We start from the raw sequence: 14,039 nt of genomic DNA, 5'->3' as shown, positions 1-14,039 counted from the left end.
AAAAGTGGTCCTCCCTCTATTTTAGTCCTGCTGCTCAAGTGCTTCGAAGGACATTGGTTCCGACCATGATTACTTAAAGCCAGGATTCTTCTTCCTGACACGTTATTGTTGCATCAGCATCCAGCAGAGTCGCAATGTCCACCTCAGGAGAGCAAGGTACTTTATTCTACTTAAACTCCTTTGTAGCGTAGTTCTAAAATAGCGTTTCTTTCACTCATGTAATACAGTAGTACGTAGCTTAGCACTGACTGTAAAATGTGGCCATGCCCAGTTTGCGTGCTTGACAGTTGTAACACGCTGAAGTAACTCTGACCATTTGGTCCCTGATGAAAATGTTTATATACAATTTTTATTTCGAAGTCATCACGTATTATATGAAGAATCTTTTAACGAACTACAAACCATTTTTGAAGTGATGACTATTTGTTGGTGACTATTCAGCTGTTTAAAATATGCACGAAAGGAATTTATCTTGAGTTTTTCCCTATAATTATGCAAGATTTTATATAACATAACCTTTAATAAATCCCACTGAGAACTACTTTGCTAACAGTAACACCTTATTGTTAAGATGCCGGCTATTTTCAAAGACATGTTTTTTCGGTTATAAGGTACTGCAAGTCACAAAATTTGATTTTCGGTAATCACTGGCAATCTGTCTTTGTTGTAGGCTCGATTTAAATCTTCATTTTTGATGTTTTTGCTTGCTCCCATCACTTATCGATTGTTTCGGTTTCATTATGACTTGTCTTCATTTTCGTTCTTAGTCAATGGAGGACGCCCACAGGCAAACGTTCGGTTTCAGTTTTAGTGTGCAGGATGGAGCAAATGTTTTTTTTACCCGCCAGGGATCCAAATAATTGCTCAGCTTTCTTTTATTGGTTTGTGTCTGTTGACTTCAATTGATGTTTTATTACGCCCATGGTTTATGCTTTGGATATTCGTAATCATATTATGCCCTAATTTTCTGTGGAAATGACGTTTCTGTAAATGCACGACCAACAAGATCTAATACCTTACAATTTATCTAGAACAACTGTACAATAATGATGATGGTCAAAATATGAAAATTTGTCGCATTTTATAGTCATATAAGAATATTTTGATTGCTCTTAATGCATTACCTGTGAAAGCATCTTTTTTTTTTTTTTAGGGTTTTTTTTTTTTTTTTTTTTAAATCATAAGGATTAAAACTTCTCATTTCTGAGCCATGAAGGTGCGTTACATTGTGTGGTACCTTCTGTATTTTGTAAATCTACAATTCACAAAAGTGAAGAGAAAATATCGCTGCGCAACAGTAATGCATGTCATCATATCAAAGATGAAATCAAAGTACAGTAGATGACAAACTGCAGTTTGAGCTGCTGCTTAACTTTTGTGAGGTTTCTGCTCATTTCCTTCATTTGCACTGTCCCTAATTTTTCCTTGACTGGTTAACCTAATCTAATCGCAGCTGTCCAGGGGAGACCTGTAGGGGTGTTTCTGTTTGTTTCAGGCTGCTGCAGCCTAGTCTTATCTGCAACTATTTGCTTTCTTTCTATCTTGCAGCCTTTGAATATGGCTTCTTGCTCCAAATAAAAGAGGATGCCGCACTGGCAGTGGCACTGAATGACTACCTAACCACTCGCAGCTACCTGGCTGGTTTCAGCCCTTCACAGGCTGACCAGAAAGCATTTAAGCGTCTCCACAGGCCCCCAGACCCACAACATGTCCACGCTCTGCGTTGGTACAGACACATAACATCCCTGCAGCAGGACCTGAGCCCAGACAGCAGCAGTGAGTAGACAGTCTAAGATGTGAGAAGGCTAGACTTGTCTGCGGAACCAGCTAGGGTGTTGAGGTCCTCAGGCAGGGGAAGTGGTTAGTCAGCCCTTCAACAAACACTAGCACTAGCAGCATGCATGTAAAGGTCAGGTGTTGAGATATTAAAACATTTTTGTTGGAATGGTTTTGTTTGCAGCATTTGCACACAGTTTGAAATTATGGTTGAAAACTTTAGAGTGCTGAAGATGAAGACGTTCAAACACACACCCCAAAAGTATTTGTTTTCGACGGGTAATTGCACAATGAAATGGGCAATAATTGAGAGCGACAGAGTTTATTTTCTTGTTTTGCCTCAGCCACAGTAGCTGTTTTTTTCTGTTCACTGTCATTCAAAATCTGCATTTTTTTCCACTTCTTCCGACCTTGAGTGTGCCGGTGCTTGTATGCACCCTTGAAAATTAACTGATGATCACATGGTAATTGTTTTCAAGTTTGACACAAGTTTTGATCTGATGCAAGTTTCATTATAGCGTTGACTCTGAATCTAGTCAACTATTTTCAGTCTTCAATTGGGGGTTGCATGGCTCAGTGAACCCTGAGGTTTGCAGGCCTGAGGATTTCGGAAATTCACGGTAACCATTTTTCGGTTCCGTCGGATTACCCAATGGGAAACCACGGTAACTAATTTTGGGTTCCGTAAACGTTCATCATGGGAACCCATTTTTCTATTTTGACTGATATTCATAATCAAGAATTTTGAAACTCAAAAGTATAATTTTTCAAGGGTAAATGTTTGAAAACTATGCATTAACAATGAACATTACATCAGCAACAGCTGTGTACTCCAGGTTTATTTAAAAAAAAAAAAAAAAAAAAGGATCAAAATATGATGTACTCATATGGCATCATGAATACAACATACCACAAATCAGAGTATTTTTTCCAGTCTCACACTGCAAAGATTAATTTACTGGTAATCATTAATACAGGTAAGTATTGATGTGGCTTGATGTCCTCTTCCCAAAACGATGCATGTGTAATCTACTATCAATTTGACGAAAGAATCTTAACACACGCCATCGTTAGTTCTACCGACACTTACTAGTATTACTACACCTTGTGACGAATGTTTTATTCATAAAGCTGCCATGCTACACCCAGTAAATTATAGACTAACCAAGACTGTTTCATAATATTTTTCATAGCGATTAGCCTATAGATCGAATGACCAACTTCAATACTTGCCTCGGAATCATGCCTCCCGTGCGAGATACGACGGGAGGCATGATTCCGAGGCAAGTATTCTCATGTTCTGTGCGTACATCACAGGTGAGTTTAGTGATACGCCCTTCAGACGATTCATACGAAAAATGTGACTGGCATTCCCATTTCTTAAATGTCATAATTAGTAGACCTTGGTGAGTTTTTTTCGCCGCCATCTCAAACTGTCATCCGCGCGCTTTCTCCATTTGCGGACTAAAATAGCAACCCACATGCGCACATAACGTTATCTGTTCCGCCCCCCAACACTGAAAAAAAAACCGAAAGTAAATTAGAAGAAACACACTCACACACCACACCACAAACACACATTCAGGCACAGTGAACTCGCGTTGCCCACACAGGAGACATGCGATCATGTACAGTCAACTCGTGTGCTGTGACTTTTGTGGGAAACGATTTTTCGGTACCGTCAAAATGACGCCACGGAAACGACACGCTACCGGTAACGATCGTAACCGTGAAATCCTCAGGCCTGGGTTTGGAGTTCAATCCCCGGCCATTGCAACTTTGCTGAAGTGTCCTTGAGCAAGACCCTGAACCCCCAGTAGCTACTGATGCTGTGTCAACAGTAAGTAAATGAGGAAACAGTGTAAAAGCGCTTTGAGTACCAAAGGTAGGAAAGTGACAGCCCATTTACCATTTACCAATTATTACCTGCAAGGACACACCCAAGGCACATCTTAAAAAGGTGTTCCAGTTCCGTCAGCTGTCAAAAAAGAATTCAAAACAGTCAACAGTGTCACTCTGCCTAATTGGCCGACTCCCTCAAAGGAGGCTGCTCCAGAGGGAGATTGCAAAGCCTGCTGCTTGAGTGGTCACCGTCAATCACCAACAGGAGAGATCATGGATGTTATGTATCAGGTTACAAAAATGCATACACTTGAGCGGTCAATATGTACAGTCATGTCACATTGGTGGAATGAAATTGGGGAGCGAAAAAGCACATCCTTCCTACTCTGTAATGCATGTGCACTTGGTTATTGTGCTCCAAAAAAGTGATGGGACTTGTACTTCATGGATGATTGTCTTATATCTAAACAAGGACCCAATTCATTTAGAATCCTTGTTTCTAGAAGGTGGACCGAGGAATGACATCTGTCCAGATCAGTGCTTGCATGGAATGTACGCCAAATTGAAGTAAACGTTGGCTCTTGTGTCATACTTTTGACCATCTCATTTCAGGGAAAGGAAAGAGAGTGCAGCCTCAGTGGTCTCCGCCATCTGGGACAGATGTTCCTCAGCTTCGACTCTACAATAGTCTCACCAGAGCAAAGGTATGGAAGATATTTGTTGAACAAAAAAATGTGAGAGAACTAAGCAGAGGTTTAGAGGGGATCAAGCTTTTTCTGTTGCTGGTCCGCTCTCTTAGGAATGACCTCCCACTGAACGTTCGGCAAGCCCCCTGGCTGCCCATCTTTAAAACTCGTCTTAAAACTCATTTTTATTTTTTGGCTTTTGACTCCGCATGAGAATTGATTTTTAGCTTTACTGTTTTTGTGCTTTCAACCGTCTTCGTTATTAATTTATTGTTTGCATGAATCATTTTTGCTCCATGTACAGCACTTTGTAGACAGCGTTGGTTGTTTTTAAGTGCTCTATAAATATAGGCGAGTTGAGAAAAAAAATGTCATTCTGTTCGGGTTGAAAAGACTTTCCAAAATTGAAGCAATATAAACCTCAGTTAAATTTGCTTAAATTGATTCACTTACATTGATTTCTGGACAAGTCAATTTTGGCCGGTTCATGACATAAAAGTCTCAAACATCCATTTTATTCCACGGTTCAAGGAATGCTCAGTTTGTGCAAATGCGCAGATAGGGAAAATTAGGAGGAACATTGAGTGACACTTTCATGCATTAAGTGTGTTCAGTGCAAACAATGTGCATTCGTGCAATATTAATTCCCCTAAAAACTAATGTCATACTTTTGCCGATTTCCCCTTTGAGACAACGTGCACATTATGATTTGTGAGTGAATGCTTGTTGTGAAAATGTCTGAATAAATTAAGAAACCGAACTGAAACTAAGGGTCTTGATAAGTTGATACAGTATTGTTTTCAACAAAATATGTCATCATCAGCTATTAACTTCTTTCCTGTGAAATATTTTAGGAGCTATTTGTTCCTCAGAATGGAAACAAGGTCACCTGGTACAGCTGCGGGCCGACAGTGTATGACGCCTCCCACATGGGACATGCCAGGTAGGCGCCACACAGTGAAAAGCATCCCGTCACTTGAGACCACACCAAAGCACCTACCTTTGTTCCGAACATTTCCGATTCCTGATGTCTTTCCAGATCATACATCTCTTTTGATATCCTACGAAGGGTATTGAAGGACTACTTCAAGTATGATGTTTATTACTGCATGAACATCACAGACATAGATGACAAAGTAAGTACAAGCTACAAAATGTGAATTTCAGTTTGTGGTTGTCTTATTCTCAGAATAGAAGATTTGAGTTAAGAGAAAAATATATAGCCACACTGACAGACTATCGCTTAATATGAATATCAGATTTTAAAATCCAATTTGCAATGCTGCGGGTGACTGGGTAAGGACTGTTTTCCACAAAGTGCCCGCCCTCCAACTATGACGTGACCGCAACTGGAGCCACGCATTGTTAAATTCGATGCCGAGGGGAAATATTCAAAAATCGATGTGATTTGAATGAAAATAAAATCTAACTGCATTGTAGTTTCCACTCTCGTTGAATTTGTGGTTGTAGTTCCCGCTTCAGTCTGTCCCCACTGATTTTCACTCCTGTTCCTGCCTAGTCCCGTGATTACTAGTGAAATTCACAACTCAAGGACGGCCAAACAAGGTGGTGGACACTATTCGAAACAGCTACAGAATTAAAACTGAATCCACAATAGAGTATATGACGATGTCTGTCAGCCATTTGCATGAGGAATTTGGCGCCCACTTATGGACTCACCCCCAAACTGGTTTTGCCTTCTGATGCTTCCGATGCAAACTCTTCCTCAAGCAGAGGTCACCCATGTCCCAGGAACGTATGGCTGCAGTACATTTTAGATAACTCACCAGTCAGATGGTCTTGTTTTTTTGTTGCTCTACTTTCACAGCAGATATTCTTCTTGTTCCTGACACATCATGGCATTCGCAAGCCTGTTATCTTAAAAGAAAAGAATATTAACCCTTTCAGGGACAGCGGTTACTACAGTGGACAGCTTATCATCAAGGGACTCTAATTTTAATTCGACTACCTGTTTAAAACAATCCGTCCGAGAAATTATCTGTACTTTTTCTCTCTGTCAGATCATCAAAAGGGCACGGCAGAACTATCTAATGGAACAGTACAAGGAGAAGCAACCACAGGCTGCTCAAATATTGAAGGATGTGCTGACTGCCCGAGGGGTGAGAAGTTACAGAAATAAACTTTGATGCCGTTATCAGCCCTAAGTTTGTGTGTCGAAACACGCGAAGATCACTCTTAAAAAGTTTCAAGGTGGTTACAGTGGTACCTCTACTTACAAACGTCTTGACGGTCGTAACACGCTGAAGTAACTCTGACCATTTGGTACCTGATGTAAATGTTTATATTAGAGCTGTCAAACGATTAAAATATTTAATCTAATTAAAAACGCAACTGTAATAATTAACTCAAATTCACTAAAAATTAATTGTGATTACTCACACATTTTTTATCGTTTCTGAATTTCCTATTTTTTCCCGTTTTAATGTTCTCATCAACATGGAATCATGGATCAGTTTTCTACGTATTTATTTATTTTTCGTTTCAGTAAATATTTCCTGAAACAACAATTTCGATTTTCAATTTAACATGAACATTTTTCACTTGGAGCAGTTATTCACACATAATCTCTCACACAATATTGCTGTCCATTCAGCCTATAGTGGATTTAAGCCATGGTTGCATACTTCGTTTTTCTCAAGTTTGCTTTGAACACGGCAGTCAGGCTATGTTGATTCTGTTGGTCCTTCTTGCTCGGAAGTCTCTCTACGGTTTTGTGTAGAGATCATTTCAGATGACTACACTTGGTTAGATGACAACACTGGAGACGTTTTATTTTCAGTGTGTTCGCTAGGTCGCTACCACTGCACCGCTGAACTCTCGAGGTGCCTCAGCGCACCGTCGCTGTCAGACGAACACAGAGAAGCTCCACTCGCTTTATTTATATGGCCACGGAACACTGTAACCTTCCACACAAAATAGTTCCAAACAAGTAACAATCGTGTCAGTTTCAGCTTGAGTCGAGCTGTGGACAATGTTGACAGGCTTGCATGCAGTAGCCATACATTTAGCTATGGCTTCAGCAAATTTGTTCTTCGTCATGTTATCCATTTTCTTCGCTTTGAAATTATACATAGCTGTCTGTCTGAGACGAGGGGGCGGAGTACTCACGTCAGCTGTGTGCTTGGCCATTCAGTGGTATTTCAGACTCGACGTGCTATGATGATAGCTCAGTTTACGATTGCAAAACATACAGGTAACTTTGGTCTTGTCAGTGGAACAATCTGGCAACTTTTTAAAAGTAAACTTTCCATTCATAAACTCTTAAAGTATCCGTTTTTGGTGTCTCGCGCTGCCGTGGCTGTCAAAACAAACGTGCGTGGACATGTGCAGCGCGCTTGCTGTTTTGTTTCTGGTTTATTTATAGAGCAACGTAACATCCGCTGTGACGTCTGCCGCGTTAATCTCGTGAAAAAAAATTTAATCCCATTAAAATTCATTTAAATTAATGCCAATAAAAACGTGCTACACTGACAGCTCTAGTTTATATACAATGTTTATTTCTAAGTAATCACGTATTATATGAATAATCTTTTGAAGAACTAGAAACTATTTTGGAAGTGATGACTGTTTGTTGGTGACTATTCAGCTGTTGAAAAGATACACGAAAGGAATTCATCTTGAGTTTTTTTCTATAATTAGGCAAGATTGTATATAACATAACCTTTAATGAATCCCACTTAGAACTAGTTTGCTAATATTAACACCTTATTGTTAAGATGCCGGCTATTTTCAAAGGCATGTTTTTTTTCGGTTATAAGGTATTGCAGGTCAGTAAATTTGATTTTCGGTAATCACTGGCAATCTGTCTTTGTTGTAGGCTCGATTTAAATCTGCTTTTTTGATGTTTTTGCTTGCTCTCATCACTTATCGATTGTTTCGGTTTCATTTTGACTTCATTTTCGTTCTTAGTGGAGAACGCCCACAGGAAAAACCTTCTGTTTCAGTCTTAGTGTGCAAGATGGAGCAAATGGTTGTTTTTATCCCCCAGGGATGCAAATAATTGCTCAGCTTTCTTTTATTTGTTTGTGTCTGTTGACTTCAATTGATGGTTCATTACACCCATGGTTTATGCTTCATCATATTCATAATCATATCATGCCCTAATTTTCTCTTCATACGAAATTTTCAAGTTACGAAAATATTGCCTCTTGTTACGAAAGAAATTTCAAGATATGAAAGGTAAAAACACAGTATGGCCCGCTACTCGCAGCTCCGAGTTTCCTGAACGCAACATACTTATAGCTGCTCTGCCATTGGCTATTACCGAGCATCTTCCTGGCATCCCATTGGCTAAGAGGGACTTCTACCGAATGTGTCTATATGTTTCTAAGCAGCGTCCTCATCATTCGCCCCTCGGGCCATGAGGTGTTCGATAGTTTTACATACATGTAAATCACCCAAAAAAAGTGTTCAACAGTCGGGCGATCGCTCACTATGCTGATGTTTGCTTTGGACATTTTCGAAGGATTGTTAAAAGCCAACAAAAACAAACGTCCTTGGATCAGTTCTTTGCAAAACGCGTGGCAAAAACCACTTCTGAGAGAGAACATGGACTAAAGAGGACAAAAAACGATGAGGACGCAGTTAAAAGTTAAATGAACATCATTTTTATTCTTTATTCTTTTTTTTTTTTTTTTTTACATTTTGCATAACTCTCATTTATTGTGCAATAATCGAATTGTAACATGTATTTGTTACATATTTTGATGCATGGAAAACGCGTCTCTACTTACAAAATTTTCTACTTGAGAAATTTCTCCCAGAACCAATTAATTTCGTAACTCGAGGTACCACTGTATTTGACAATGGGTTGGCAGTGGCTGTATATGAAGATGCTTTTTATGTTCAGCCCTTTCAGGCCCGTTTGGCCACAACTACTGACGCAGATAAGAAACAGATGCTGGAAAGGCTCGATGCCTCCATCACTGGTGCTCTAAAGCCTCTTCAGGCAGCGTTGGAGAGTAAAGCAGCCGATGATGTGGTGCAACCTCTGGCCCAGGTAAGACTTGGCCTTCGTTATCATAACAAATTCCTTCCTTTTTAGCATTTGAAAAATCAACTGTGTTTATGGTATAGCTTTTTAATTGATTATTGTAGATTAGGATACAGTTTCAGTATTGTGGTAAGATGTTTAACATGAAAATACATAAAGTGTATCTTTGCCCCTAGGCACTACTGGCAAATTCCAAGGACATGCTCTCTGACTGGCTGGACAGTCAGTTTGGAAGTGAAGTCACGGACAACTCAATCTTCGCAATTCTGCCTAACTTTTGGGAGGGAGAGTACCATAAAGACATGAACGCCTTGAACGTAGGTAGCAGGGCGCGGTTTTATTTGAAATGTCACAGCGGGTCACAAACCACTCTGGGCTGAATTCACTGAAGGATTGCGTGGCTTTTGCGTGGTGCTAGCCGGTGAAAATGGAGCAGATGAGTATCATTGATAAACAACGTCTAATTCACGAATGTCAGCGCTAATACATGCAGTTTGAGTGACGCCGAGATCATGAAAAACTGGCGCTAATCATTTGAAGCCTCTTTTGAGCAAGGGAATGCATTGCCAGAGCAGTGTGAGGGAATGCTTCGACTGATACACGTCATCCAGAATTACCCCATCAGCCTACCCCTGACACTAATACCCCCCCATCCCTTGTCGACCAAATAAATTTGTGCCGATAGACAGCAATTCAGCCCGGGCCAGTCAGATGAAAGGCCCATTCGCACCTCTTCGGTCACGGCCCAAGCTCACTCACATTCTGATCATTTATCTTTCTGTAATAACAATAGTAGCCTCATGCATTTTTTGAAGGCGCACTCAATGACATGACAGTGGTACAGTACATTTCATAAACAAACAGTAAACACTGCAATGAGAGAAATTAATTACAATTAAGAAAAACTGAAAGTGAAAGAGTTAGGTCAAAATGACGGGTGGAATAAGCAGGTGCGTTTTGAGTTGTGAAAGGAATTGATTGAAAGAGTCTCTTTTTAACTGGGCGCAACAAGCAAACTGCACTCAACTGTTAAACTTTGTGGGCGTGTTTGCGCTGGTGTGTCATGATCGCAATATCCTTTGTGAATTGGTTGTTCATTTGCAAACTATGGTTGCAAATGAAGAGCAGCCCTAACAGCGGCCGCTCTTCATTCTTTGTGGATTCGGCCCTCAGTGTCTATCCTGTAGTCCCCCAAAGAAAAATGTAACAATGGTATTGAAGCAGTTAAAATACAAAATAAATCTAGGGAAAAGAAGAGTTGCCAATGTCTAATAGAAATTCTTGTGAAAAAAAAAGACAAAATATTAAAAATATCATTTCAAATTGAAAGAGAATCAGTAAATATACAAATCCACGGCTGCTGAACCAAGAGTATGCGGTGCTCGACCGTACTGTGCTAAAATGATCTTTGTTCTCCAGGTTCTTCCTCCTGATGTCCTTACTCGCGTCAGTGAATATGTGCCAGAAATTGTGGAGTTTGTGAAGAAGATTGTCTCAAATGGCTATGGGTAAAGTGCAGTGTGCCAATGTTTATGGCTTTTCACACACACCCTTTATCATTTCACTGAAAATGGTAACAAGTAAAATGTTGTTTTCAGGTATGAATCGAATAGCTCTGTTTACTTCAACACTGCAAAGTTTGATGCCAGTCCACAGCACTCGTATGCCAAACTTGTGCCAGAGGCAGTTGGAGATCAGAAGGCTTTACAAGAGGGAGAAGGTAGATGAGAACATCCATCCGTCCATCCTTTTTCTGATCCGCTTATCCTCACAAGGGTCGCAGGGGGTGCTGGGGCCTATCCCAGCTGTCTTCGGGCAGTAGGCGGGGGTCAACCTGAACCGATTGCCAGCCAGTCGCAGGGCACACAGAGACGTACAACCATCCGCGCTCACACTCACACCTAGGGACAATTTCGGGTGTTCAATCAGCCTGCTATGCATGTGTTTGTAATGTGGGAGGAAACCGGAGCACCCGGAAAAAACCCACGCAGGCCCGGGGAGAACATGCAAACTCCACACAGGGAGGCCGGAGCTGGAATTTAACCCAGTACCTCTGCACGGTGTGGTTGACGTGCTAACCACTGGCCCACCGGGCCGCCAGATGATGACATATTTTGGAATTATTGCAATTCTGACTTTCGAAGAACCTGCATGGTATATGAATGGGACACTGTAAATATTCCCTCAGTGTGATTGTGATTGTGAGCGGTTGCTCGTCTGTGTGCCCTGCAACCGGCTGCCGACCAGTTCAGTGTGACCCGCCTACTAGGGATAGGCGCCAGCATGCCCGTGACCGTGAGGATAAAGCACTTGTACACGTGTGCCCTGATGAGCAACAGCCATAACGGCCTCTAAGATGAACGAAACAGAAAAATCAAGTCGACACAAGAGTTTATTGAAAGGAAATCACTGCCTCTCAAAAGCTAAAACTATACAGCGGCACCTACAGAGGTACAGTATAATTTTACAATACAATACATCCTGATTTATACAGTGCTTTCACAACAGCTGCAGCTGTAGCACAGTGCTTTACAAAACATAAAGTAAAATAAAAAACGCAACACATAACATAAAAACACGGACAGTCGTGCAATCTTAACAACTTTTCCCTCATGCGTTTTTGTTTGAAGCAGTTTTAAATGAAAGAGGAGAGAGTCAAAGTGTCCTTTCACCAGTGGATCAAAGACGTCATGCTCAAAATGTGCACACGTCGGCGACAAGCTAAGTTTGAAAGTAAAGAGGAAGCTGTAGCGTCCATTGACGAAAAAAAGAGATCGGTTCACTTCTCCCATTTCATGTAGTAAATCAGTTTCAATTCCAAGCGGCGACTCTCAGCTCCAAATACGCATCCGCATCCGTTCCACGCTAATGCTCCTTTCTCCTCATGCCGGGTCCACAAGCCATCCATCCAGCCACACCAACGCAGACTGTCCAACAGCGCCACCATCTCCGCTGAACAAAACGGGTTGTGAAAAAGGCTGCCTATTACAGGCACAAAAAACACAAACGCAGTCAGTCAAATGGCGCCGACATTCCTCCCAATCAAAATCAGTGCTGGTGCACGCGTGCTGCCGAGAAGGCGCAACCACCAAGCACAGATTCTTCTCCTTTGACGAATGTCGTGGCCAAAAACGCTTAAGACAATCCACATCGGGTCCACATGACGTTACAACAAACACCATGTGACAAAACAAAAGACCAAAAAAAAATAAAAGCAAGGCTCTTGAAGAGCACCTGCCGACAGCTGCCATACTACGGCACCATCTTGGGGGAAAAAAAGGTTGATCGCGATCATTCATGTTTTTTTTGTCTGTCTTGTAGGTGACCTGAGCATTTCTGCGGACCAATTAATTGAGAAAAGGTCACCTAATGACTTTGCCTTGTGGAAAGCATCCAAGCCCGGAGAGCCTTCATGGGACTCTCCTTGGGGAAAGGTGAGAATTGTCTCCTTTCTGCTTTCTAATTGAGAGCCTTTTATGTTCAATTGATCAAAGTTTGGAAACGATAAAGACTTTGGTCTTTTTAATGTTTTAATAGGGAAGACCTGGATGGCATATTGAGTGCTCGGCCATGGCTGGCTCCATGCTGGGGGAGTCTATGGACATTCATGGTGGTGGCTTTGATCTCAGATTCCCCCATCATGACAATGAGCTGGCTCAGTCTGAGGTACAAAAGTGATTTTTTTTTTCCTATCATTAATGTTAAAGGTTATGTGAAATATGTCCAGCTGCTTATCATCAAAGAGATCCAATTTGTGGTTTTGTTCTTCCTTAGGCTTTCTTTGAGAATGATCACTGGGTCCGTTACTTCTTGCACACTGGTCACCTGACAATTGCAGGGTGCAAAATGTCAAAATCTCTGAAGAATTTTATCACCATCAAGGAGGCCTTGGCAAAAAATACAGGTATATCTTTTTAGTTTTCTTTTTTCTCAGAATGAAATCGACAATTTCTATTGCCAAGTGTCATTTTACTGGATGACTGAGCATCAAAAAAACAACAGTGTCACACAAGATAAAATTACTGAGTTTTTTAAAGGCACACATAATTAGAGAGAATATTTTGACATTTAAAGGCACACATAATTGGAGAGAATATTTTGACACACTTAAAAATAAGATCATGTACTGTACTTTTAGTGTTCGTTTTGTTGTAGTTTTTTTAATTAATTTATTTTTTTTATGAGGTCAACTTTTATTTGTACCACTTTGCTCTTCTGACATTTGAGACATTTACACGCACAAAGGAAAAATAAAATATTACATTACCGTATATCAATTTAAGGACCTTAATCTGTTTGAGCTTGTTGGATTTTTTTTTAAGTTAACTCAACTCTACTGTATTTATATAGCACTTTCAAACAGCCATCGTTGGGAAGCAGCCCTGCGATTGGACGTGTATGAAAGCTTCAACTAATCAGATCACTGAAGGCATTATTTGTTGCGGAAGTCTTAGCTCGATTATAAACGGCCCAGCGATTGGTTAACTACAAGCGATTGGACCAATCAAATTGCATGTAACATATTGTTTTACCTGATTCATGGCGGCCTGTTCGTCTCGCAAATTCATTGTTCTGGGATCGTTTTGGGCGGAATTATGAAATTTTTGACGAAAGATCAGGAGTCTTGAATCCTAGAAATTGACTCAAATGTCAAGAATAAATTCCGATGGGACTGGCTTGACAGAAAAGTCACTGTAAAGGTTAAAATTGGGTCCCAGTTC

General features: G+C 40.7%; 1 protein-coding gene across 2 annotated transcripts in view; it reads left to right on the top strand.

Moving 5' to 3' along the window:
* The first annotated feature begins 35 nt into the window (after positions 1 to 35).
* cars1 (cysteinyl-tRNA synthetase 1) overlaps positions 36 to 14,039 on the top strand; it is a 22,659-nt gene continuing 8,655 nt past the window's right edge. Inside the window, exons 1-13 of one of the 2 annotated variants that reach the window (XM_019867265.1) lie at positions 54 to 156; positions 1,549 to 1,776; positions 4,231 to 4,322; positions 5,159 to 5,247; positions 5,344 to 5,440; positions 6,326 to 6,424; positions 9,175 to 9,324; positions 9,495 to 9,635; positions 10,738 to 10,826; positions 10,917 to 11,038; positions 12,640 to 12,752; positions 12,856 to 12,984; positions 13,093 to 13,222. In XM_019867265.1, coding sequence (XP_019722824.1) covers positions 135 to 156; positions 1,549 to 1,776; positions 4,231 to 4,322; positions 5,159 to 5,247; positions 5,344 to 5,440; positions 6,326 to 6,424; positions 9,175 to 9,324; positions 9,495 to 9,635; positions 10,738 to 10,826; positions 10,917 to 11,038; positions 12,640 to 12,752; positions 12,856 to 12,984; positions 13,093 to 13,222 — 1,501 coding nt within the window. In that variant the 5' untranslated portion in view covers positions 54 to 134. Of the gene's footprint in view, positions 157 to 1,548; positions 1,777 to 4,230; positions 4,323 to 5,158; positions 5,248 to 5,343; positions 5,441 to 6,325; positions 6,425 to 9,174; positions 9,325 to 9,494; positions 9,636 to 10,737; positions 10,827 to 10,916; positions 11,039 to 12,639; positions 12,753 to 12,855; positions 12,985 to 13,092; positions 13,223 to 14,039 lie in introns of both variants that reach the window. The other variant, XM_019867266.1, reaches the window with a different exon arrangement.

The sequence above is a fragment of the Hippocampus comes genome, unplaced genomic scaffold, assembly GCF_001891065.2.
Source record: "Hippocampus comes isolate QL1 unplaced genomic scaffold, H_comes_QL1_v1.1 scaffold2, whole genome shotgun sequence".
NCBI lineage: Eukaryota > Metazoa > Chordata > Actinopteri > Syngnathiformes > Syngnathidae > Hippocampus > Hippocampus comes.
This window is presented reverse-complemented; position numbering and strand designations above follow the sequence as displayed.